The sequence below is a fragment of the Thalassophryne amazonica genome, chromosome 11 (genome assembly GCF_902500255.1).
Source record: "Thalassophryne amazonica chromosome 11, fThaAma1.1, whole genome shotgun sequence".
Lineage (NCBI taxonomy): Eukaryota > Metazoa > Chordata > Actinopteri > Batrachoidiformes > Batrachoididae > Thalassophryne > Thalassophryne amazonica.
In genome coordinates, this window is record NC_047113.1 from 18,415,394 (window position 1) to 18,440,290 (window position 24,897).

Sequence of the window (24,897 nt, forward strand, 5' to 3'; positions counted from 1 at the left end):
TTACCTCATTGACAGAAGTAAAAAGTCAGAAAAAGTTTTCCTTTCACTCCCAGCACAGAGGCCAACATGTTTTACATGTCAGTTTTAGAGTTTTTAGCCAAGGAGTATATAAAATTATGTCCCTAACTGCAGTTTTCCTCGCATCATTATAAATTGAATCTCATGTTGTTCAGGCAGAGTTGCTAAATGTTATCATCTTCCTCCCTGGGAATTTGTTATTATCGCCCAACATTTTATATACTTAAGCAGTTGTTCATGGGAATAATTGCAAATTAGAGCCCTTAGGTATAGTCATCTCGAAAACATTTGACAGTCTGAGCAGCGGTCTGCTTCCTCTTTCCAACTGCAGCTGCTTTTATTTTGTCGTTTTCTGCTCAGCTTCCTTTCTTGTCTATTATCACTTACGTCTGAGATTGTGCGCACGTACAGCACGAAGCTCTTTGTCAGAGCATCTGCCACATGACTAAAATGTAAATGTAGTGTATGTGTGAAATTGAAGGTCAGCGAGCGGCGCAACTAAACAGCTTTCTCTTTAGTAAGGAAATAATTCTATAAAAAGCTCCCATAAAATCTCGCTGAGAGGTGAGCGGGGCCAGACGGTGGGAGAATGAAAGCCGAGCTAAGTGAGCAATGAAAGGGATGGTTAGAAAAAGCACACACTTACAGAAGGCGGCGGCAGTGATAGCTTTTGAGCGTCGCTAGCTTTGAGCGTTACCTTAGCGTGGCGTGCAGAAAATGAGCGATTTCTCATCTGTGTTTGGCGGTGTTACCTTTTCCTTCAAAGAGCTTTCAACATAGCCTCACTTACGCTGTGAGTGGGCTCATCAGCCGCACTAAGCGGTACTGTTTAAGACAGTGCTTTGATGTGGCTAACAGCGGCGCAACGGTTTCAGCTGACAGACACGGAGGCAGACGCAAGCATGTAGCATGTTTGCTTGAACCGTGTGGCAGAAGCATGGAGAAGCGAATGTGTTTAATTCATAAACAGCTTCTTACAGAGTCCGTGCCAGCACCAATAACCATCCAGGGCCTCGCGGTGACATTGCCCCAGGCTACTATGCCACCTGAGGGCTTTAGCGCTAACACATCATTTTTTCAGGCTGATTATACAAAGAACAGGAGTCGAAGTCTGCAAGCTGCAGAAGAAGGTCTGAGGAGAATCTCAGCATAGAGTCCCCTTGTGTTTAGATATGACGATTCATTTTATTAATCTTTTCACCCTCTCTGCCTCTCCACAGCTGATCACCCCCCATGCCATTCGTGTGCAGACGCCACCCAGACACATCCCCGGGGTGGTGGAGGTCACGCTGTCCTACAAATCCAAACAGTTCTGCAAAGGCACACCTGGACGCTTTATTTACACAGGTATGCCTGCGTGCTGTAATGGCACAAACTCAGTCTGAAAATCATGCACAAGTCACAAACATGCTGCGTTCACCCGCTTGTTGAATGTAGTGACAAATCTTCTGTGCAGCGCCACAAGGGAGTTAAAAGAAAACCTGCAAGATGTGCTTGTACACTTTCAGCTGTAATTCAAGGGCTTTAACAAAACATCACTTCAATCAAGATCACAATCAGAAAGATTTTTATTGTCGTTATACTCAGGTACAGTGAAATTACAGGAGGCTTCTCTCCAAAAAATATAGGACAATAAAAATATAAAAATACAAAAAAAAGAAAACATAATACCAACAGGAAGCAGCTGCATGAACGGTATAGCATAAATAACGTGCCACATTTAGCCTTTCATTCATGTATATTAAGTGACGGGACCAGCTAAATATGTGTTTTTGTCAGAAGTGGGACGAAGTCACCATCAAGTCACTCTCAAGTCATGAATCAGCAAGTCCCAAGTCAAGTCTCAGGTCATAATGACCACCAATTGTTGGCAAGCTGAATTGAGACTTGACTTGGGACTTGCAGACTGATGACCTGAGAATGAATTGACAGTGACTTTGCCCCACCTCTGGTTTGTGAATACAAATTTTCACTTTCACAGTCACTGTTCTTCAGACACATCAGGTGATGAATACATGAACATTTCCAAGTCAATGAATATTCCATCAAGGTCACTACTGCAGTCGTGAAGAAATGCAAACAGTACGGCACTATATGGTAAATCTGCCTGCAGTAGATAGATAGATAGATAGATAGATAGATAGATAGATAGATAGATAGATAGATAGATAGATAGATAGATAGATAGATAGATAGATAGATAGATAGATAGATAGATAGATAGATAGATAGATAGATAGATAGATAGATAGATAGATAGATAGATAGATAGATAGATAGATAGATAGATAGATAGATAGATAGATAGATAGATAGATAGATAGATAGATAGATAGATAGATAGATAGATAGATAGATAGAGTACTGTTCAGAATAATAGTAGTGCTATGTGACTAAAAAGATTAATCCAGGGTTTGAGTATATTTCTTATTGTTACATGGGGTACAAGGTACCAGTAGATTCAGTAGATTCTCACAAATCCAACAAGACCAAGCATTCATGATATTCACACTCTTAAGGCTATAAAATTGGGCTATTAGTAAAAAAAAAAAAGTAGAAAAAGGGGTGTTCACAATAATAGTAGCATCTGTTGTTGATGCTACAAACTCAAAACTATTATGTTCAAACTGCTTTTTTAGCAATTCTGTGAATCACTAAACTAGTATTTAGTTGTATAACCACAGTTTTTCATGATTTCTTCACATCTGCAAGTCATTAATGTTGTTGGTTTGGAACCAAGATTTTGCTTGTTTACTAGTGTGTTTGGGGTCATTGTCTTGTTGAAACACCCATTTCAAGGGCATGTCCTCTTCAGTCTGCATTCATGATATGCACACTCTTAAGGCTATGAAATTGGGCTATTAGTAAAAAAAAAATGTAGAAAAGGGGGTGTTCACAATAATAGTAGTGTGGCATTCAGTCAGTGAGTTTGTCAATTTTGTGGAACAAACAGGTGTGAATCAGGTGTCCCCTATTTAAGGATGAAGCCAGCACCTGTTGAACATGCTTTTCTCTTTGAAAGCCTGAGGAAAATGGGACATTCAAGACATTGTTCAGAAGAACAGCATAGTTTGATTAAAAAGTTGATTGGAGAGGGGAAAACTTATACGCAGGTGCAAAAAATTATAGGCTGTTCTTCTACAATGATCTCCAATGCTTTAAAATGGACAAAAAACCAGAGACGTGTGGAAAAAAAATGGAAAACAACCATCAAAATGGATAGAAGAATAATCAGAATGGCAAAGGCTCACCCATTGATCTGCTCCAGGATGATCAAAGACAGTCTGGAGTTACCTGTAAGTGCTGTGACAGAAGACGCCTGTGTGAAGCTAATTTATTTGCAAGAATCCCCTGCAAAGTCCCGCTGTTAAGTAAAAGACGTGCAGAAGAGGTTACAATTTGCCAAAGAACATATCAACTGGCCTAAAGAGAAATGGAGGAATATTTTGTGGACTGATGAGAGTAAAATTGTTCTTTTTGAGTCCAAGGGCCGCAGACAGTTTGTGAGACGACCCCCAAACTCTGAATTCAAGCCACAGTGAAGACAGTGAAGCATGGTGGTGCAAGCATCATGATATGGGCATGTTTCTCCTACTATGGTGTTGGGCCTATATATCGCATACCAGGTATCATGGATCAGTTTGGATATGTCAAAATACTTGAAGAGGTCATGTTGCCTTATGCTGAAGAGGACATGCCCTTGAAATGGGTGTTTCAACAAGACAATGACCCCAAGCACACTAGTAAACAAGCAAAATCTTGGTTCCAAACCAACAAAATTAATGCCTTGCAGATGTGAAGAAATCATGAAAAACTGTGGTTATACAACTAAATACTAGTTTCGTGACTCACAGGATTGCTAAAAAAGCAGTTTGAACATAATAGTTTTGAGTTCGTAGCATCAACAGCAGATGCTACTATTATTGTGAACACCCCCTTTGCTACTTTTTTTACTAGTAGCCAAATTTCATAGCCTTAAGAGTGTGCATATGATGAATGCTTGGTCTTGTTGGATTTGTGAGAATCTACTGAATCTACTGGTACCTTGTTTCCCATGTAACAATAAGAAATATACTCAAAACCTGGATTAATCTTTTTACTCACATAGCACTGCTATTATTCTGAACACTACTGTATGTGGGTGTTTTGGTGGCTTCTGGCACTCGCCTCCTCCTTACTTTTGGAAACTGCCTCCTTCAAACAGATTTATCATACAGTAACATACTATTTGTATTTACAAATAGATGTAAATCAACTAAAAGTAAAAAACTTACAAAAAGTTTCACTGTTCAAATACTTACGAACCCGACTGTTTACGTAATGTCATTTTCTCTGTGCTGGAGGAACATTTGCAAGCTAAACAATGGTAAATTCAATATAAATGACTTGGTAATTCAGGCAAAATGCCTGACCAATCAGAAATAGAGACATGTTTCCAATACTTTCCCTATTTTATGAAGCAGGCGAAGGTCAGGTGGAGGTTTAACCTTGTGATTAGTGGGATTATTGGGATTTAACCCTGTCGAAGGCGTGATTCAAGAGGAGGAATTTTTGATGGTGTACGCTTCCTCGGACGGCTGGAGCGCACCAGTGCAGAGTTATAGCCGTGCGGTGAAAAGAGCAGCACAGAGAGTGAATGTGAAGTGGTGATTAAGCGTGAGGCCACGGGTCTCCTGGGAGATTGTGAATCACATAAAACTGTCTGTAATCTCGACCACTGATAGACTTAAAATTTAACCCCCTCTGCTGGAATTGTCCAAAAAAAAAAAACCATTATTGAGAGATCATATTGTGTGTTTTCTGTGCCATGTCCGTATTCCATAATAAGACACTTCCAGGGAAAGCTGTGAGACGGCCGTGATGTTTGTATGTATGTGGAGATGCTGTGCGGATGCACGTGCACATTGACTAGTAACTGCATTACTAAGACAGAGGGCAGATGGATGGGCAGCCTTTGCCATTCCAGAGCCGTCCAACCAGCCACTCTCTGCCAAACCCGTAGCACTGAGTGTGTGTGTTTGTAAAAATCATGCACGCCTGTGTGTGTCTGCGCGTCCTTTTTAATGTGCCAGACATGTGGGAACCTTATGCATAAACGCCTGATCTCTTCCTAGCCCTCCACTCTTTCACCTTGTCACATTCATTTATTCTAAATTTTCTCCTCTGAATGAATTCCTACCTCCCCTTGCCGCCTCCCGGCTTCCGTGGAGGCAAATAAAAGAATCTCAACAGGTGAGAGAGGTAGCAGGGGGTCACCCACTGGGAGCGGAACACGTACACTCTGATGCTGCTCGCCAAGCGCCGCTGCTGCTGCTGCTTCACAGCAACACAGTCAACCGCGTCGAGGCGCCGATCCATCCCGTTCCTCTCCTAAAGCGCTCCACTTCAGCCAGTATTCTGCCCCGCGCCTCCTTTAGCGCCTCCTTTTTAATATTTTACCACCCTGCAGCAGCCACCTCTCCATTTGGCGTCTTTAATGAGAGGCAGGGAGCGACAGAACGAGAGGAGGGTGAGACGAGCTTTTGGAGGGGAATGAGCGCTTGATGAGAGTGGAGAGAAAGAGATGCGAGGAGAAGGGATGGAGGATTACCATGGGCCATGTTACCCTCCTGGGTCTGTTTGGCACCAGTTTGGGCCCAGTTGCCAGTGGGTACTAATCATGGAGGATTGGCAGCACTGTGTGGCAGCTGGCAGCTAATGCATACACACACACACACATGCACTCGTATATTACATGTGCACACACACATGTGCACACTGAATTACATTGGGGACAGCTGGCATTGCTAATCAACTTCTGCTGAGGAGAGGAAAGCGAGCAGCTCACAGACCTAATTAAGTCAACACGTACCCAATACTGCTGCTGCTGCTACTTTGCAAACATACCCAACACATGGACACACACACACATACACACACACACACACACAGAGCCCCTCTGTAAGGCTCACACCGCCACTGTGCCCTCGCCTGATCCGGTGATACTCAACAATGACCCTGCATCGACATAAGAAAAAAAAAGTGGCGTAACCCACAACAGAGGAGACAAGTAGGAGACTTTGGTGCAAAGGAGATGAGGAGGGAAGCTGGTACAGTAATGTGTCCTCTGCTGTCTCTGAGGACTCCTCTGCCATTAGACTTCAGAAAGCTCCAATTAGACTCATCAAAGGCAATTAAGCTTTCCACTGATAAGAATAAAAGAATGTTTTTCATTCTCTGCTCTTCCTCTGTTGTTTTACCCCCTTATCCCTTTCTCTTCCTCCCTCTTCCCTCTGTCATACCCACCTCTGGGGCTGAGAGCATTCCCTTGCCCCTAATCTCTCTCCCTCTCCCTCTCCTCCCTTACCCCTCATTATCAGGTCATTGACCACCTCTTCACCCTCTCTCCTGCACAAATGTGCTTCCATGTTTGGTTGCATGTCTCCTTTTACCAGATTGCTGCCTGGTAGCATCCATCAGAGCTGCTCCCGTTCCTTTTCTCCATGCAATATAGAGTGATAATACTCTCTGCCACTCGGGCCTGTGTGTGTGTGTGTGTGTGTGTGTGTGTGTGTGTGTGTGTGTGTGTGTGTGTGTGTGTGTGTGTGTGTGTGTGTGTGTGTGTGTGTGTGTGTGTGTGTGTGTGTGAGAGAGACAGAGGGATACTGGCCACAGATTGGGGGGAGTTGATGAATCACCCTTGTTGTTCAAAAGGCAATCCCTCCCTCCTCAATATGCAGCCTTGTCTGCTTCGTGCTTCCACTACAGCTTCTCCTGATATTAAAAGGCTGTGCTGGCTCACATTAAGGCTGCCACCGTGCACTCTCACCCACCACCACACACACACATACACACACATTAGGAGGTACTTTTTCAGCGCTGAGTGCAGATTAGGTGTGTAGGAAACATCACTCAGTTGCAGTGAACAGGGGAAAGACAAAAGTCAAGAACAGAATTTAAACCAGCCAGCGTGAGGTTGACATCGCTCTCTCTTCCTCGCTCGGAATTAGTTTTGGAGTGGAGGAAGGACTGTCAGTTGTCTGTCAGACACTCAAGCGAGACACAGATGATGCCACAAAAAGTGCTGCAAACGTGTAAGATTTTGACATTCTACCTCTAAAACGCCAACCAGACACAGACATAGACACAGACATAGACACAGACACAGACATAGACACAGACATAAACACAGACACAGATGTAGATTACATCTTGTGCAGAGAATGAAATAACACTCCCTCTGTGCTCTGAGCTTTTCTATCCAGTTTACATTCCCATAGCCAGACTGCAAATGCATGCAGAGTTTGTGCATGAGATTTACACATGTGCACTTTTAGTGCATGTGAACTGTGCCCTGTTAAAACGCTGCCTTAACCTGCTCTAAGCTTATAAAGAAACAATAGTACAAAGCTACACACTGTATAGCTGTTAAGGTTTTTCAAGATGGCACATGGCAGCTACTTACTAAAAATATATCCAAAAATCACATTTAGAGACTCAAAAATGCTTTTGACCCAGAACATGGTCAGACTACAATCCACATATGTTTGGCTTTTCCCACATGCAGCCATGACACCTGTGAAAATGTTTCATCTAGCTCAAAGTGGAGGAGGGACGGCATTTTGAGCTTCATGGCAAAGCCTATGAATACTTGTACTTGTGATTTCTTTTTTATTATTATCATTATTTTTAATATATTTGCAAAAAAAAAAAAAACTTTTTTACATTGTCATTATGGGGTAATGTGTGCAGAGAATTTTGAGGAAAAAATGAATTTTATCCATCTGGAAATAAGGCTGTAACATGACAAAATGTGGAAAAAGTGAAGTGCTGTGAATACTTTCTGGATGCAGCGTACCACAGAAACAAAAGTACTTTATAATAGCCAGATTTCAACGCAAATTAAGTCAATTTTGAGAATTTTCTGGGAAGATCCAGAGGGACTGTACCTTTTTAATCACATATGGGAATCTCCGTTTTGTCAGCACCACAAAATGTTGATTTGAGTTTTGATGGGAGGGTGGGTGGGTGGGGGTGTTCATTTTTAATACACTCACAGTTCCCTCCTGCGTCATTAATACAACCATCATATGTGACAACACCCCCCCCCCCCCACCCCCCCGCCAGCCGCATGTAAGATCACATTACAGACACATAAAAGCAGCATGTAGTCATCTGGCAATAAAGGGAGGTGCATCCACGAGTTGGTCAATTACTCGCCTTGCTCCTATTTTTGAATGCAGTCTTTTATTGAGCTTGGGTGGAGGCCCGCTGTTGATTAAAACGGCTGGTCTCCAGCTGGATACGGGGCAGGACGCATTCACATTTACTGCACACGGCCTTAACTGCAAGGAAATTCACACCTCTATTTGAGATTGAGATTAATTTTCTGCACCATGTGGCTTGTCTTCCCTCTTTAGCATGCTCCCTTCTTATTACAGCAGCATCTGCTCCATGATGATGATGTAAATGAATTTAGAACATAGATTATTTTACACCTTGCCGGAACAAGCCGCATTCACCGCAGGGATGGTTTCTCCCAGTGTGTGTGTGTTTTTTTTTTTAATCAAATATGCACTTTTTAATCGTGTTTTTTTTTCTTTAGAATTTGCACGCTTCCAGTGAGGATCCGTGCTGTCAGGTATTGTTAGCTGTCGAAGTGCACTTTTTTGCAAGAGATAATTAGAGCTCAGCTTGTAGTAGCATCCACACCTCCACTGATTTGTAGATTCGCTTACCCCTCCTCCATCCTCCTCTCCTTCGTTTACTCCCAACCTCAACTTCTCCCTTCCTTTAGGAGCAAAAAGCACTACTCATCTGTTTTCTGTTGTATGAATTTCCAGCCATGCATTAGTCTCCCTGACATGTTCAAGCGGTGCTTTATTTAGCTTGTCGGATTCTGCAAATAAACGCAATCTCGGGGTTTATGGAAAAATGGATAAAAATTAGATTGTAAGGTATTGATCTAGATTGTGAGTAGACGGTGGGGGTGTTGTATGTATGCGTGTGTGTCTGCACGTGTGTGTGTTGGTGATGGGGGGGGGGCAGCTCTCATCTGTGCGAAGGAGGGAGAAATGAAGCCGTAATTCAGGGCTATTGAACCCCCTGCCACTGGCGGCATCGATCGCAAAGCAGCGCTTATGAGATCACACCTGAGCACTGGAGACCGCAGAGGGGAGCAGGGAGGGGAGGGGAGGGGATGGGAGTGGGGGAGTGGAATGGAGTGGACAAGTGGAGAGTAAGAGAGAGAGAAGCAGAAGGTTATGATATGATCGGCTCCTCACCCAGCAGTCTGAGGGCCTGTTAAGGTGTTAACATCAAGCCTCAGAGCCAATTACCGAAACCTGCAAGTACACAACCACTCAGCTCCTCAAACACACATGGAGGAGGAAAAGCAGGAGAAGGAGGAGAAGTTGCACCTACTGGACACCAGTTCCTCACATTCATGTCTCCTTCCCTTTCTCGTCCTCTCAGTTTCCACCGACCTGACCTCTCAATTATCTCTCCTGCCCACTCACGTTACTCTGTGCGACCCCAAATATTCTCCTCCCCCAAAGCTCCCCAACCCCAGCCTCCTTTCCTCCTCCTCTTATACCCGCCTCACCCCTTCTTCGAACGCACTCCCCCTGCGGCTCTGTGGGTTATTATAGTGAAATATGAAGCGGTGTGGATTCTAGGCTTCATGAAATTTCCATGAGCATTGATCTGATCTGATGTGGGTGATTGCTAGGTGAATCCCTCCAGTCCAGGGCTGTTGCTCATCTATTCATTTATTTATGGCAGTTATGTTTTACTGGCTTTGATTTGCTCTTCTGCAGAGCGACAGCTAAGGATTATAAATATACCTGTATGGGAGAGTGTGCCTTGAATCCTGGAGTGAAACCGGCACCACACTTGCCTTTCAAGGCAGGAAACTTCTTATTTTTTTTTAGGTTTTTTAAAACTGCACTAATTCTAATGTTGTGAAATCAGAGTTATCGAGCATACATATAATGCAGAAAATCCTAAAATAATCCCCCAAAGAGAGAGCCAGATAGTTAACAGAGTGTCCCCTACATACCCCTCTTCTGTTTTATGGTGCTTGAAAATGAGAGGAGACAATATCACTTCCTCTCTCATTTGCTAAATTTGTCTCTTTATTTGTAATAGGAGGCATCGCTCTGTGTCTCGGGGTTTTTATGCTATTGTTCACTCGAGGCTCATTTGGCACATTGAGGAGAACTGATAAAAAATTCATCATAAAAACAAAAGCCTTTGAGATGAAGAGCGGATGTTGTCGGAACAATCCCTCCTCAGACTGCGGGCCTAATCCAGAGCAAATCCTCCTTAAAGCTTTAGAGAGACCAGAGAATAGGAAAGTAATGTCAAATATTTGTCCTCTGAAGTAATTCATACTTTGTTTGTTGGATGTGATCATCTTGTTTTGGCTTATATTCATCGCTTGACCAGATGGCTCCTTCAGAGTTTGAGACGTCTCTGTGTTTTTGGACTCTTCTCTACGGTGGTCGATAGAGGCCACAACACTACAATAGCAAGTGTAGAAAACATATTCAAATGCAAAACCCACCTGCATCAATTCAGCAAACAGGTTTTTACGACAACAAAAAATCTTGTAAATTGAGACAAGACTTACAAACACAGAGAAGACAAATATAACCTCCAACATTTGGAGCAGTTTACTTTGTACTAACCTCACAAAAAGAGGTTTGTGTCCGGAGGACTTGAACAGACGTCAACTGTTCAATACACTGTAAATCTGTATAATAAAACATGAAAATATAGCAAGCTAAAGAGTAAAATCTCAAGTAATAGAATGCTGTGAGTGCACTGTAAAAAAAATTCCCATGTTTTTACAGAAAAATCCTGGCAGCTGTGGTTACCAGGAGAATTCTGTAAAAATTACGGAAAATGTGTAAATTATTTTACATAAAATATGTAAATTTTACAGTGTAAACCTGTTGTAATTTTATTGTCTATTTAGAAGATAAAATCTCTGCAAAACGGCCACCTCATGTTTTATTTCCCTCTAAATGTAATTTAAACAGACACATCACCTCTTGTTTCAAACCCTTAATTATCAGTATTTTACTGTATTCGTGAAAATTCTCATCTGTAAAATCTAACTGATTTGTACAGTTTTTGGTATTACCATTTTTCTGTTTTTAAACTACAGTCATTTGTAAATTCTACAATGGTATATGATTATTTTGACATATTTGTGCTGTTAAATTCACAGTACAGTTTAGTTCCACATTTTACACATTATTGCTGTAAAGTAAACACCACTCCATTGTTTTTCATTTAACAATTTCTTTATGTTGTGGATTCACAGGATTTCACCATTAATCTCACAGACTTTTTTTACAGTGTGGCCGCGATGCACTGAATTTCCTCTGGGAAGAAACTTCTCTTTGTGTTGTCAGTGCTTCCACTGTGTTGTGGAGTTTTGCAAATTGTTTAAGCTTTGGGGTGCATTGTGCAACTTTGCAGCAGATGTGTTATCAAATTAAATTGTTTGTACATTTTTTTTTCCATTTTGCAAGATGATTTTGATGCAGTTACCTGTTGTTAACTTGATGCAGGTGGTTTTTCCATTTGTTTTTTTGTTTTGTTTCTGCATTTGCTCGTGTTGTCTGAATTTGGAAGTGCTCCGGCCGTTATCAGCCACCATACTGCACCGTCAACCTCTGTGCCTTCAGCGGTTCAGCTTTCCTTCCATTCACTCATCTGGATAACTGTAATTTGGCATTGTATTGACTGAGTCTTCTCAATCCAAGCACAAGTTCAAGTTCTCATAATCCAAATCTGAATTTTTGCTGTTTGAATCCCAAAAGAAAATATTAAATACAGTAACAGAAAAATATATGAATGGGCATCAATAAATAAATGAATAAAACATCTCATTTGATTCCATAGTCTGAATTACAAGATAGTTGTTTACGAGAAAGAAAAAAAATGCACATGAACGAAAAGACCCCACATAGATGTGCAGTAAGTAGCCGCCTTCTAACCATAGCAATCACATACTGTAATACATTCATTCAGATACCTCAAAGTCTAAACATCTCCCAATACGTGTTGGTTCAAGCTGAATCCTGAATTTACTCATCAGCATCATTGCTAGCTCCTAGTGTTGTTACTGTTGGTGTTAATGGATCATTTGCATCAAGGCAGCTGCTTTTGTACATTTTTGTGTGCATGTGTGTTTTAATATTGGTTCTAAAAAGTTGTTCTTTCCAGTAAACAATAATCAGACCGTAGAATCAATTGTAAAATGCTTGTACCTAACTTTGTGTCTTACCCTATCGTGACTAGCAATGGCTTAGGGGAATGTCCAACTCACTTTTCTATTCGCCCTATTAACATATCCCATAATCCCTTGCGTGCCAGAGAGTCGCTGTAGTCAAACAACATAGAGAATCCACCTGATGACATTAGTAAATTAATATTACTACAAAAATGTAATTTTTTTATGATTTCCGTCACGTTAATAAGAGACTGCATGCATGATACCCTGAAAACTTGCTAAAATAATTATAACAAATAATCCGTGTCTGCTATGTTTAATCTGCGTGGAATTTAATAAATGCAAACTGAATTTCAGACATATTATATATATTAGTCTCGAACAAAGAGGACAAACAGTGTTGTAAAGAACAATAATCAAGATGATAAAGAGCAAACTTCACTTTCCCCCAGAACGACATGATCAGGAAGCGATTGTAGCTCACAGCAGCTCCCATTGAAAATAACGGAGAGACAGCCTGTGATTCTCGCATGTTTACATAAAACAAACGCAATAGCAATGTCTATAAACCATTCACGAAAGTTTTCGGCACAATATAAAAATAGATTTATGTTGCGATGTTAATGGTGTTGTCCGTGTGCTGCGGTTAAAGTGCAGCGTGATCAGAGCGCCTCAATGCAGTTCTCATTGTTACTGAGATCTCGCAGCATGGCGATCTCTCCGAGGTTTTGTGGGATTTGAAATGTCAGTAGGGTGAATTGGCACAAAAATACAGAGCACAAAGGGGTTAGATTATTCTTCTTAATTATCCGTAGTTGTGTTTGGTCATATTATGAAATTAACCAATCAGAGTGTGATATGTCTTCTAGCTCACTCTGTGTACACTGCCATTTAGAAAGCAGACTCAAATGTGATGTTTTCTGGTGAGTCAGTGGTTCTCCGCTAAAGCATCAATGCACACCAGTAGACAGAAACCACCAAAGCTCCCTGAAATGAAGCATTGGAGCATTAAGGTGAAGTTTTCTGTTTTTCCATAAGTGCTTACTTTTATTTTTGTTTAATGGTTGTTTTCATTTGATTTTTGTTGTGTGTACAAGCAAGTTGTAAATGCAACTTACATAGGTGCAATCTGATCCCACCTATGTAAGAAGACATGCAATAAGTTCTACCTTACTTCAGTCCATCACAGGTTACGTCCACAGCCAAGGCTTGAACCCATTTACAGTTGGGTATAGGCTGGGATGCTATAAAGTAAATGCTTTATCAAGGATGCAGACAGATAGTGTGACCGGGAATCAAATCTAAGTCTACATATTGATAGTCCAACTTCTATTTGATTGAGGTAACAATGACTTCCATTGAGATGCCACTGCACCATCATGGAACCTGGCCACATCTTATTTGTAGGCCAAAATGCCCACAGGTGAGAAATGAGCACAATAATACTGTGTATTTACATGTCATAGGTGGTCCATGCAAAAACCACAACCATGTTGGATGGAAAATACCAATTAATGTGTTGCACCGTGCACACTGTGCATCTTCCAGGTGGGAGATGGGACCCTTAATGTTTTCATTTGGGACTCAGGCTTCAATGCTACACATCTGGACTTGGATAATGAGAACTTAGACCAGTAAGTTAAGAACTTGGACTCGAATGGAATGAACTACATCACTCCTGGGAGGTTTATCCAAAAACATTTGTGCGGCAACATACAGCATCGCTGATTCTTGCACCTTTGCTTTCTTTCGCTTTGTGCATTTGAAGCTCAAAGGGAGCTGGGGTGAAGCCACTAGAGGTCCAACAGGACAGCTTGTACTCATAGCCTCTAGGGGCCTTTTTTCTTGGGGCCACCTAGTCAGCCTGGCTGCTCAGATGTGAGGCGGGCGGGGCATCAGCCCTCAGGAAACGTCCAAGCTGTGACCCACAGGGGAAACAGACGGACGGCACGGACACATGCGGGCCATCCTTCCACAGGATGGCTCCTTCTTCCAGTTTTGCGCATCTCCAACTACAAAAGCACACATGTTCAGCCACGATTGCATATGTATGCCACAGAAACCCCATGTGGTATCTTACTGCTGCCTAGATCAGTAGTCAGAGCTGTCAAAAAAAAAGGGGGGGGGGGTACAAGACAGAGAAGTACATTAGCAATGAATTATGTGGAGAGAGCACTTATCCAACAAGGCTCCTCTGAAGTGTTTGTACTATAAGCCTCAGATCTTCATTGTATTTATTCTAATGTTTAAATATTCATGGTAAATCTTCTCATATTCAATTATCATAGCACGACCACAGCGTGCCGAGAGAGTGCTTTCTCCTCACTGCCTGGCTGATCTGTGTGTGTGTGTGTGTGTGTGTGTGTGTGTGTGTGTGTGTGTGTGTGTGTGTGTGTGTGTGTGTGTGTGTGTGTGTGTGTGTGTGTGTGTGTGTGTGTGTGTGTGTGTGTGTGTGTGTGTGTGTGTGTGTGTGTGTGTTTAGCTAGTTCCCCGGAGCGATCAAGCCTTTGTTATATTGGAACCAGGCTCTGTAATTGCTTATATTAGTCGCTGATCAACGCAAGACCACAGGACACAGACACACACACACACACACACACTCTCTCTCTCTCCCTGATTTCTGACAGTCTTTTTATTAACCACCAAAGCAGGCGACAGAGAGAGATTCATTGCATCACAGACAAACAAAGACACACAGCAGAGTTAATAGAGAACACCCACATTTTTTGGCGTGTTTAATTCAATGTTGAAATATTCATGTAAAGCCGTGATTAATTCTGCCTTTTCTACTTTAAGGGAAATTTGCGGTTTTTCTCTCTCGCTCTACTGTGGTATGTTTCTTCATTGTGATAACGCTGGTATTGAACAGCAGGTGTTTCATTATTAGGACTCAAGCATTAACTATTTTTCGCACCACCCCCCCCATCTGTTTTTTCTGTTTGCGTGCTCAGCGCTCAATGAGCCAACCATAGACTACGGCTTCCAGAGGTTACAGAAGGTCATCCCCAGACACCCCGGAGACCAAGAGAGATTACCCAAGGTACCACGCAACCACAACCACCTCTATATAATAAAACCAGGCCTTTAAATATTTGGACTTTGATGATTATGGTATTTAAGCCGTCTAACGCAGCATATTGGAGTTGAAATTGAACAACCAGTATGAGGTTAGTGTGCATGCAGACTTTCAGAGTAACCACATCTAACCCATGTGGCTGAGTTAACAGTTAGCATGTTTCTGAATGGGGTTTTGTCTTTATAAGAGGCCAAAAGTAATTGGACAATTGGCCTGTCAACCGTTTCACAGCCGGGTCCAGTATGTGTTCCTCTCTCAGGTTACTCTGTTCTTATTTCCTTCATAGGTTAGCAGCTAAAACATCCACATACTGAATTTAGAACCTGGAAAACAACTGAAATACTTGTGTTGAAATGCAGATCAAGATGTAGAAGACTATCAAAGAGCGACACATATCTGTCATGAAAATAAATAAATAAATACCACAAAGTGTTCTGGGGAAAAGGCCTGTAGACCTTAAAATAGATAGATAGATAGATAGATAGATAGATAGATAGATAGATAGATAGATAGATAGATAGATAGATAGATAGATAGATAGATAGATAGATAGATAGACAGACAGACAGACAGACAGACAGACAGACAGACAGACAGACAGACAGACAGACAGACAGACAGACAGACAGACAGACAGACAGACAGACTCCATCCAGTTTAACATAACACATTTTGGTTACCTTTGCGGGACCTGATCAGTACAAGAAGCAAGTTTGTTGTATTTATGCACTATGCCTGATATTTCCCTGTCACCTGATGAACATATCTGGAGCTTGTTGCAGGTAATAATTGGGTAATAAGGGGTGTAATGATGCATGTTGATAATGATACCCTGAAGCCTGCATCGATTTGTATTTTTTTCATTACTATTGTGATACTATGAAAAGTCAACTCCAGCACAGAACAAATAATGACCTTTTGCAGATGACTCATAAATGATTTCTAAAATAGGGCAGCATGGTGGCTTAGTGGTTAGCACTGATGCGTCACAGCAAGAAGGTCGTGGGAACTCTTCCCACCTGGTACTTTCTGTGAGCAGTTTGCATCTTCTCCGTGTGTTTGTGTCGGTTCTCTCCAAGTGCTTCCACTTCCTAAATCGACTGTAGGTGAATGTGTTTGTCTGTCTCTGTGTGGCCCGCCGATAGACTGGCAGCTTGTCCACGGTGCACCCCATCTCTTGTACAATGGCATGCTGGACATTGAGGATTACAATTTATACTTCAGAATAATTTGTTTCTTTAAATTTCAAACATGCACCTCATATTACCTTCTGCATAATTAGGCGGACCAGTGATCCACTTATGCATTGTGATATGTATCATATTCACCTCAATCTGACGGCAAGTTCATGGCGGCTTCACGAGAAGTGATTAACTCTAGTAGTTTGTGATACCGTCACAAGATGGAGTAGATTTTCATGATGGTGTCACAAAAACATTTTGTGATGGTATCATGAAAAAATTTCATGATACCATCACGAAAATCTAGGGTGATACTGGGGGAGGGGGGTGTTGGGGTTATAGTAATGGTTAGAGTTAAAATAGTGAGCGAAGGGTGACCTTGTCACAAAAATGTGATACATTTTGTGGTGGTGTCGCAAAAAAAAAGTGAGACTGGGCTGATTGTAAAATGGAGCTTGTATGATGTCAGTGGTGGGCACAGTGCCGCTAATCCGCTAACCCATCCAGTTGAACGGTCAAAATGCATAGAACACTGAATGGCGCCCAGTTATATCACACAGTTGTTGAGCTGAATCACAACTTAACAAACAGAATTTTCAGTTTTGCAAATGCCTTGCTGAGACAATACTGAAAGTTAGTGGTTAGCAATTACCTGTAGCTTCCGCTACATTTTTTAGTAGTTTATCGGTTTATTGTTATAAAAGTTAACTTTTCAATTAGCTGATTATCAGTTATTGAAGCTAATTTTTTGGTTAGCTGTGCCCACCACTGGATGATGTATACCTGTCTGCCACCTACTGTTTATGTCTGGGATAGTAGCAGGGAATCCTATCATTGCATGCATGATGGAAATTAGGAGGAGGTGCAGTAGAAATTACATGGAGATTAGACTGGGATTATCTTGTGTGTTAGGGTTTTGTTTTGTTTAATGTAGACCTGGTGGTCATCAAGGTCACCGCTTCTTATTTGGTAAGTCCTGAATATCGCAATACCGGCTTTTAATTATTAAATATATTATCTAAATTGTAATTTTTTTTAAATTCCTAATTTCTGCATCTTTCATTGGATTTAGTTCTCATTCACTCAAATTAAAGATGAAAATTTTCACTCCTTTGATCGTTATTTGGTTTCAACTTCAAGCAATGGGGAGAAAATCCTTTGCCATTGTCCAAACAAGTATGGAGCTGGTTGTATTTCTGCTCATCCTGGTTGGAAATATGAAATTATTTGATTGGAATTTGTCTTAGTAACGCTTATACAGAGAACCTTTGACAACTTTACAATTTCATGGACATACATGGAACAAGGGCAACGTGACCTCGCGTACAGACGAACGACTGTGTACTGCGGACAGTAGACTATACATGCCACTATGCAGTACGCACATAAACATTTTATCATATGTTCATGGTCATTTTCTGGTCAAACAAACACTTTATTTGCACAGAAAACACACAAGCAATCCCATTCATCCTTCCACTAAGCATAAGGTCATTTACACTGGCAAAGTGGGAGAGGGGAGGGATAGATGGAGAGAGGAAAAGAGGCAAAGAGAGTGGAAAGGAGGTTGAGGAGAGAGAAAGAGAGCAAGAGAGGCAGAAGCAGGTTAGGTGATCCATCATAGCTGTCCAGTCTTACCTCCTGCTGGGTCAGTGGATCGAAGTCAACCCCGGGTGGACTTTATTACTTTCAGCACACACACACACACGCACGCACACAAACACACAAAGCAACACACATACTCATACAGATATGCACGTGCACACACCTCTGCACAACTCTGTGCACCTTGGTGTGCATAGACGTACACATGGATTGGATGGTTGTCGCTGTGAGGCAGAGCTGCAGAGCTCAGGTAGATGCAGAAGAAAGATATAGAGAAATCACTCGTCCTCGCCTCGTGTCATGTCTGCCGGTTACAAGACTTGTCCTGGTGAGTTCCAGTCTTTAGCCTATCAACCCCCCTATATCTCTCTAAATATCTTAGAATCCATCTATCTCTTTTTCACCCCTTCTCTTCCTCCCTCACTCAGCTGTGTCTCTGTCTTTTCTAAATGAACAGCAGTAGCTGGCAGGCCCAGTTGTTCATTTCGGCTCTATTGATTTGTGCCTTTATTGAGGTAATAACAGTTTGTTGACCACATTTCTCTCAACTGTTGGCCTCAATCATTAGAGGGCCAGGAGCAGGCAACTTCTTTAACTACAAATGTCCATTCTTGCATTCATGCAGTTCTTTTCTAGTCGATATTTTATCCATAGTGAGCCACCAGAAGGCCTGTCGTGCTTCACACCACCATTGACTGGACTGGTTTGTCCAGATGACACAATCCCTTGAATGGAACATTGATTTTATCTGATGTCACACTGCCACAGTTGCTACATCTTCAGCATTAGCAAATTTTGACACCTTTTCCCTTTCAGTCAGTTTGGCAACATAATTTTACTGAAGCTCATGACCAGAGTGGCCGTAGGCTCCAGGTTATGCACAAAGGGGTTTACTGTGGTTTTACAACAGAGTTATGGTTGGGTTACACCACTATACGGGATCTGACTTAAGAGCTCTATTACTTTATGTTCAGTATATTCCTCTTCACTCACACCTTGGCGATTGTAGTTGCAAAACTAAGGGGGGAGATATGGAACAAAATAAAAATGGTTGCCATATTCAATTCAGTTAGTTTTATTTATATAGTACCAAATCACAACAATGCTGCCCCAAGGCACTTCACAGGAGTAAGGTCTAATCTTACCAAACCCCCTGAGCAAGCACACAGGTAACAGTGGTAAGGAAAAACTCTCTCTGGTGATAATGAGGAAGAAACCTCAAGCAGTCCAGACTCAGAGGGGTGACCCATTGCTTAGCCCATTCTAACAGTTACAAAGTTTTTAGAGATTGTAAAAGAATTTCTTAACAAACAGATCAAACGGAAAACAGAAACAGAAAAAAACAGAAGAGCAACAAAAACAGTCCTAAATTGAAAATAAAATAGAGTCGATCGTGGGTCTCTAATCCATAGGTGTCCATGTCCTGCACCGGTAGGCTCCAGAGGTATATATATATATATATATATATATATATATATATATATATATATATATATATATATATATATATATATATATATATATATATATATATATATATATATATATTAAATTGCCAATGAGTAATAATAATAATAATAATAATAATAGATCTTGGTTTTACATCATGATATCATATCTGTGAAGTAGTTTTTGTGTAATCGTTAAAAGTCTGCAAAGTGAAATCCTCATCCAGAATCTGGATCCAGATCACCTCCAAACTTTAATGGAGTTTTCCAAGGCCTACACAAATGTGTGGTGAAAATTAGGATGAAAATCAGTTTAGGAGTTTTGAAGTAATCCTCAAAATCTGACCAAGTGAAGAATACAAATTGAAATCCTGATCCAGAATCCAAATCTGGATCACCTCCAAAATTTAATGGGGTCTTCCATGGCCTAATATTTATCTGTGGCGAAAATTTCATCAAAATGCGTGCAGTAGTTTTGACATAATCCTGCTAAAACAGGCTCGGACTGATAATCTGTGATTTTGGACATTTGCCCGGTGGGCCACTGCACGTTTAGACGTGCGTGGGCCGGCCCTCCCATATTTATAGAGATTATGGAAATATACAGTGTTCTTGAACCTTTCGCTGCTGTCAACACGAGGAAAGTCCATGATCAGTGAAGCTACAGCATTTAATCGGCGCAGCTGCAGAGCCACTTCCTGAATTTGTGTCAAAATAAAAGTTCTGTAGCATTTCATACACGGCGCAGTCTTATTCTAGGTTTCAGTTTTGTTTCTGTTTAATCACACAACGAAGACTTACATCGAGCACAATGATTGACATGACCAACAGCCAATGACAATGGAGAAGCATACAGGGTGGCCAATCAGATTGCAGGAAGAGCAGGCGGCCGCTCCCGCCCCCGTGAATAGATTGCGTCCTCGGAATCGTTTCTTTTATCTTAATTAACTGTGCTTTACTTTTGTTAATCTTTAAATGCAACAGCTACGGACTTCAGCTCCTTAATTTGTTGCTGTGTGAATCCTAGCAGTGGTTACACATTACCCCCCCCCCTCTCTCTCTCTCTCTCTCTCTCTCTCTCACTCTCTCACTCTCTCTCACTCACACACACACTTTGGAGACACAAAAACTTTTTTCTGCTTGTATGCTTTTGCTTCCGTTTTGTCAGACCCGGCGCCAGAAAAAAAAATATATTAAAGGGGTGATGAGTTTATCACAGGGGGCGGAGTCGCCCTCCCCCCCCCCCCCAAAAAAAAGTGTGCACCGGAGGAGACGTGCGCTCCTGGAAAGCTCGTGTATTTACGCTGCACCGTTGTAAGAGACTGACTAAGAGTGAAGAATGATGACAGTATTTTTTAAAATTATTATTTGAACGTATAGATGCTCGGTCAAGTGATCTCCTGCATTCCACACAGAGCGGTGTTCTGTCGAGATGAGGTGCGCCAACTTTCAAAACTCTGAGCTGTGACGTACCTTGGCATTGTCCAATAGGAACGACACGTCGGGCCAAAACACGGAAGACTCATGGCAGAAACCACTGATCTGTACAAAACATTAACGTGTGACAGGACTGCTCATTTATAGAGCAGTTTTCTTAAGAAAAATCATTGGAAATGTTTTTTGTTGTTGTTACCTCAAAATTTCTGATTACTGTTAAAAAAAAGTTTAGAACACTTGTAATTAAAATAGGTAAATAAATCAATAAATGGTTCTTTAGAAACCTTTCATCTGTATTAAAACCACCTGTTATTTCAGATTAGATTAATTTCTTGTTTAACATAAGGAACCTCAGACATTTATTTTTAGACAAATAAAATAACATGGAAACTTGTATATTTTTTGAAGTCTGGTAGATTATTTATATCTTATTTCAACCAGAAAAACAAACACTAAATAAATACAAATGTTTATTATAAATGCAAAAGGAAATAATTTAACAATGACTGCAGTGTGATTGTAAAGTAGGATTTCTGTGACATAAACCTCATGATGTTTTATATATATATATATATATATATATATATATATATATATATAGTCATTTAAACTTGTAATTTCGTCAAAATATGTAATTGCCTTTAATGTTATCAGGATGCCCCCTCGTGGCGCCGGGTCTGCGTTTTGTACTATGATCAACGTGAAATGACAGTGAAAGTGTGTGTTTAGGTGTGTGTTCATGGTGTTTAGGTGTATAGTATTTGTTCATTGGGGTTTCGGTATGGACGGGTGGGTGTGCGTGTTTGGGGGTGGATTCGTCGGGCCAATAGTGGGCTGGTCCAGAGGAAAAATGCCAGGGCCGAAATTTGTTCCCAGTCCGACCCTGTGCTAACAGACAGACAGACAGACAGACAGACAAATGAATGAATAAATAAACACTGCTGATTTTATTACATCCTTGGCAGACATAATCTCTTCCATGGATCATGTGGGTGTATTGCACAGTGCAGACCCGCACAGCGATCACAGAGCAAGCAGGAGTCCAGATGTGGGTGGACTGCATTGACATGTGTCACTGAAAATTTGCAGGCTCCAGGTTTGCTTTCTGAATGTACAGGCATAAGATTGTTCAACTTTGAAGATCTTAGAAACTGATGTTGCACAATATGACCTCTATAGAGTTCAATTCTGCCTTCTTTATTGGCTTCAGGAATTTACAGTGGTGTTAATCACAGATGCTAAAGATGCCTTCAGGGAACTGCACATTGGGACATTTTCCAAGGCTTTGAAGAAGCCTTAGCTTTGAAAGTATAGAGACAGAAGGCGGGTTTCCATTACAGATTTGCACAAAAGTTGTGATATTTTCAGAATGTCAACAGAACACAAGGGAAATGACAGCTTTTCCATTGAGTGTTGTAATGCTGGATTTTGTCCCTTTCTGGTAACTGTCATTACAATCGGTGTGATGATGGAAAAGTCCTGCTCAGTATTGGCATTTCATGGTTTGCCTAATCCAGTTTTGCCATAACGTCACCTGTTATGAAGTTTAATATGCGCTCAGGCTCTTCCTTCATCCACATGTCCCATACCATGTATTTTAGAATGTTATGTGTTATGTTCTGTGTGTCATGTGAAAAAATTGTGGAAAAGCAAATGTCTCCATTGCAGTTTTGCAAAATATGCCTTTTTCAAATAACTCCAAAAAACTACCTCATGTGAGTGGGGGAAAATATTTTTGCATTATTTGAGAAATTTTTTTAAACACATTTTCAATTCACTACTTCAATTTGTGCAAATTGATGGGTAATGGAGACCTGTCAAGACAGACAGAGAGAGAGAGAGAGAGAGAGAGAGAGACTATTCAATCAAATTTGTTGACAGTAACTCAAAAAAAGAAAGGAGAAAGTTATGCTGTGCTATTTATCCTATGCTAACAATAGTTGGCTTCTTCTGCTGAGCTTCTTCTTTGCTGAGCTTTCTGCTATTGCATGTGGCACAACTTCCAGTGGTTAAGAAAAGACAAGCAGAAGGAACTCCAATGTTCTGCAACACAGCTGCAACAACTTGTAGGAGATCCCTAGTTTTTCTTGAAGTATGTGTTTGGAGCAGCCGGGCTCCTCAACATTGAAGCACCTGCATGCTGGATTGGGCAGAGGGAACTGAAACTGAAGGTGACGTCATCAACATGAGACGCGTGTAGCAAACTTTGGTTCAGATCGACCAACAATAGTATGGTTTATTAATAAACCTTGGGCTATTTTTTGCCTCTGCTGTGTCCCAAGAGAGAATATATTGTTGACTCTACTATTCGCCCGCTGTATAGCTGATTTGGATTTACCGTTCGACCAGGACGTTTTTATCTTCCTAATGGAGCGGCGTGGCAGTGGATCGCCAAACAAACATAAGATGCAACAGGACAAAAGTAAAGGAAAACATGACCCAGTGGTAGGATTACAACCACTGGAGCCTGGTGATGCCATAAATGACATGGTAAGCAAACAAATCGACGCATTATTTCAGGATTGCGGGTTTATGCGTAAAATTAGTCAACTTTTGGTTGACTCTCTGATTGAGCCCATAAAGCGTGCTATCACAGATTCCATAGCGGAATCTGTTAGAGACTCATTGAAAAATGAATGGAAAGACACGGTTGACAAAGTAAACGAACTTCAAAACAAGTATGAGGGCTGTCAATAAAGTATAGGTCCTTTTTATTTTTTTCAAAAACTATATGGATTTCATTCACATGTTTTTACGTCAGACATGCTTGAACCCTCGTGCGCATGCGTGAGTTTTTCCACGCCTGTCGGTGACGTCATTCGCCTGTGAGCACTCCTTGTGGGAGGAGTCGTCCAGCCCCTCGTCGGAATTCCTTTGTCTGAGATGTTGCTGAGAGACTGGCGCTTTGTTTGATCAAAATTTTTTCTAAACCTGTGAGACACATTGAAGTGGACACGGTTCGAAAAATTAAGCTGGTTTTCAGTGAAAATTTTAACGGCTGATGAGAGATTTTGAGGTGATACTGTCGCTTTAAGGACTTCCCACGGTGCGAGACGTCGTGCAGCGCTCTCAGGCGCCGTCGTCAGCCTGTTTCAAGCTGAAAACCTCCACATTTCAGGCTCTATTGATCCAGGACGTCGTGAGAGAACAGAGGAGTTTCAGAAGAAGTCGGTTTCAGCATTTTATCCAGATATTCCACTGTTAAAGGAGATTTTTTTAATGAAAGACGTCCGCGTGTCGGGATGCAGCCGGCGTGGTGCGGCGGCACAGGAAAAACACCTCCGTGTTGATAACCATTTGTAAAATCCAGGCAACTTTTGATGGCTTTCAGTGGAGTGAGTATATGAGAAATTGTTTAACAGCTGGACATGTTCCAACTTGTCCTTAAGGCTTCCAACAGAGGTGTTTTTCCTGTGGCGGAGCGTCGTGGCGGCTGCGAGCCGACGCTGCAATCTGTCTGCACGTCTTTCATTAAAAAAAATCTCCTTTAACAGTGGAATATCCGGAAAAAATGCTGAAACCGACTTCTTCTGAAACTTCTCTGTTCTCTCACGACGTCCACTTCGATGTGTCTCACAGGTTTAGAAAAAATTTTGATCAAACAAAGCGCCAGTCTCTCAGCAACTTCTCAGACAAAGGAATTCCGACGAGGGGCTGGACGACTCCTCCCACAAGGAGTGCTCACAGGCGAATGACGTCACCGACAGCCATGGAAAAACTCACGCATGCGCACGAGGGTTCAAGCATGTCTGATGTAAAAACATATGAATGAAATCCATATAGTTTTTGAAAAAAATAAAAAGGACCTATACTTTATTGACAGACCTCGTATAATGACATTGAGGACATGTTAGATGAACAAGAGCAGTATTCTAGACGAAACTGCCTTGTCGTCTACGGTGTTCT

The 24,897-nt window shown here is 41.4% G+C and overlaps 1 protein-coding gene across 2 annotated transcripts in view; it reads left to right on the forward strand.

Annotated features, from left to right (window-relative positions):
* The window catches only part of ebf1a (EBF transcription factor 1a), a 201,895-nt gene that overhangs the window by 95,777 nt on the left and 81,221 nt on the right, over positions 1-24,897 (forward strand). For both annotated transcript variants that reach the window (XM_034181304.1, XM_034181305.1), the window contains exons 10-11: positions 1,239-1,365; positions 15,196-15,284. In XM_034181304.1, the coding sequence (XP_034037195.1) occupies positions 1,239-1,365; positions 15,196-15,284 (216 nt within the window). The remainder of the gene's footprint in view (positions 1-1,238; positions 1,366-15,195; positions 15,285-24,897) is intronic.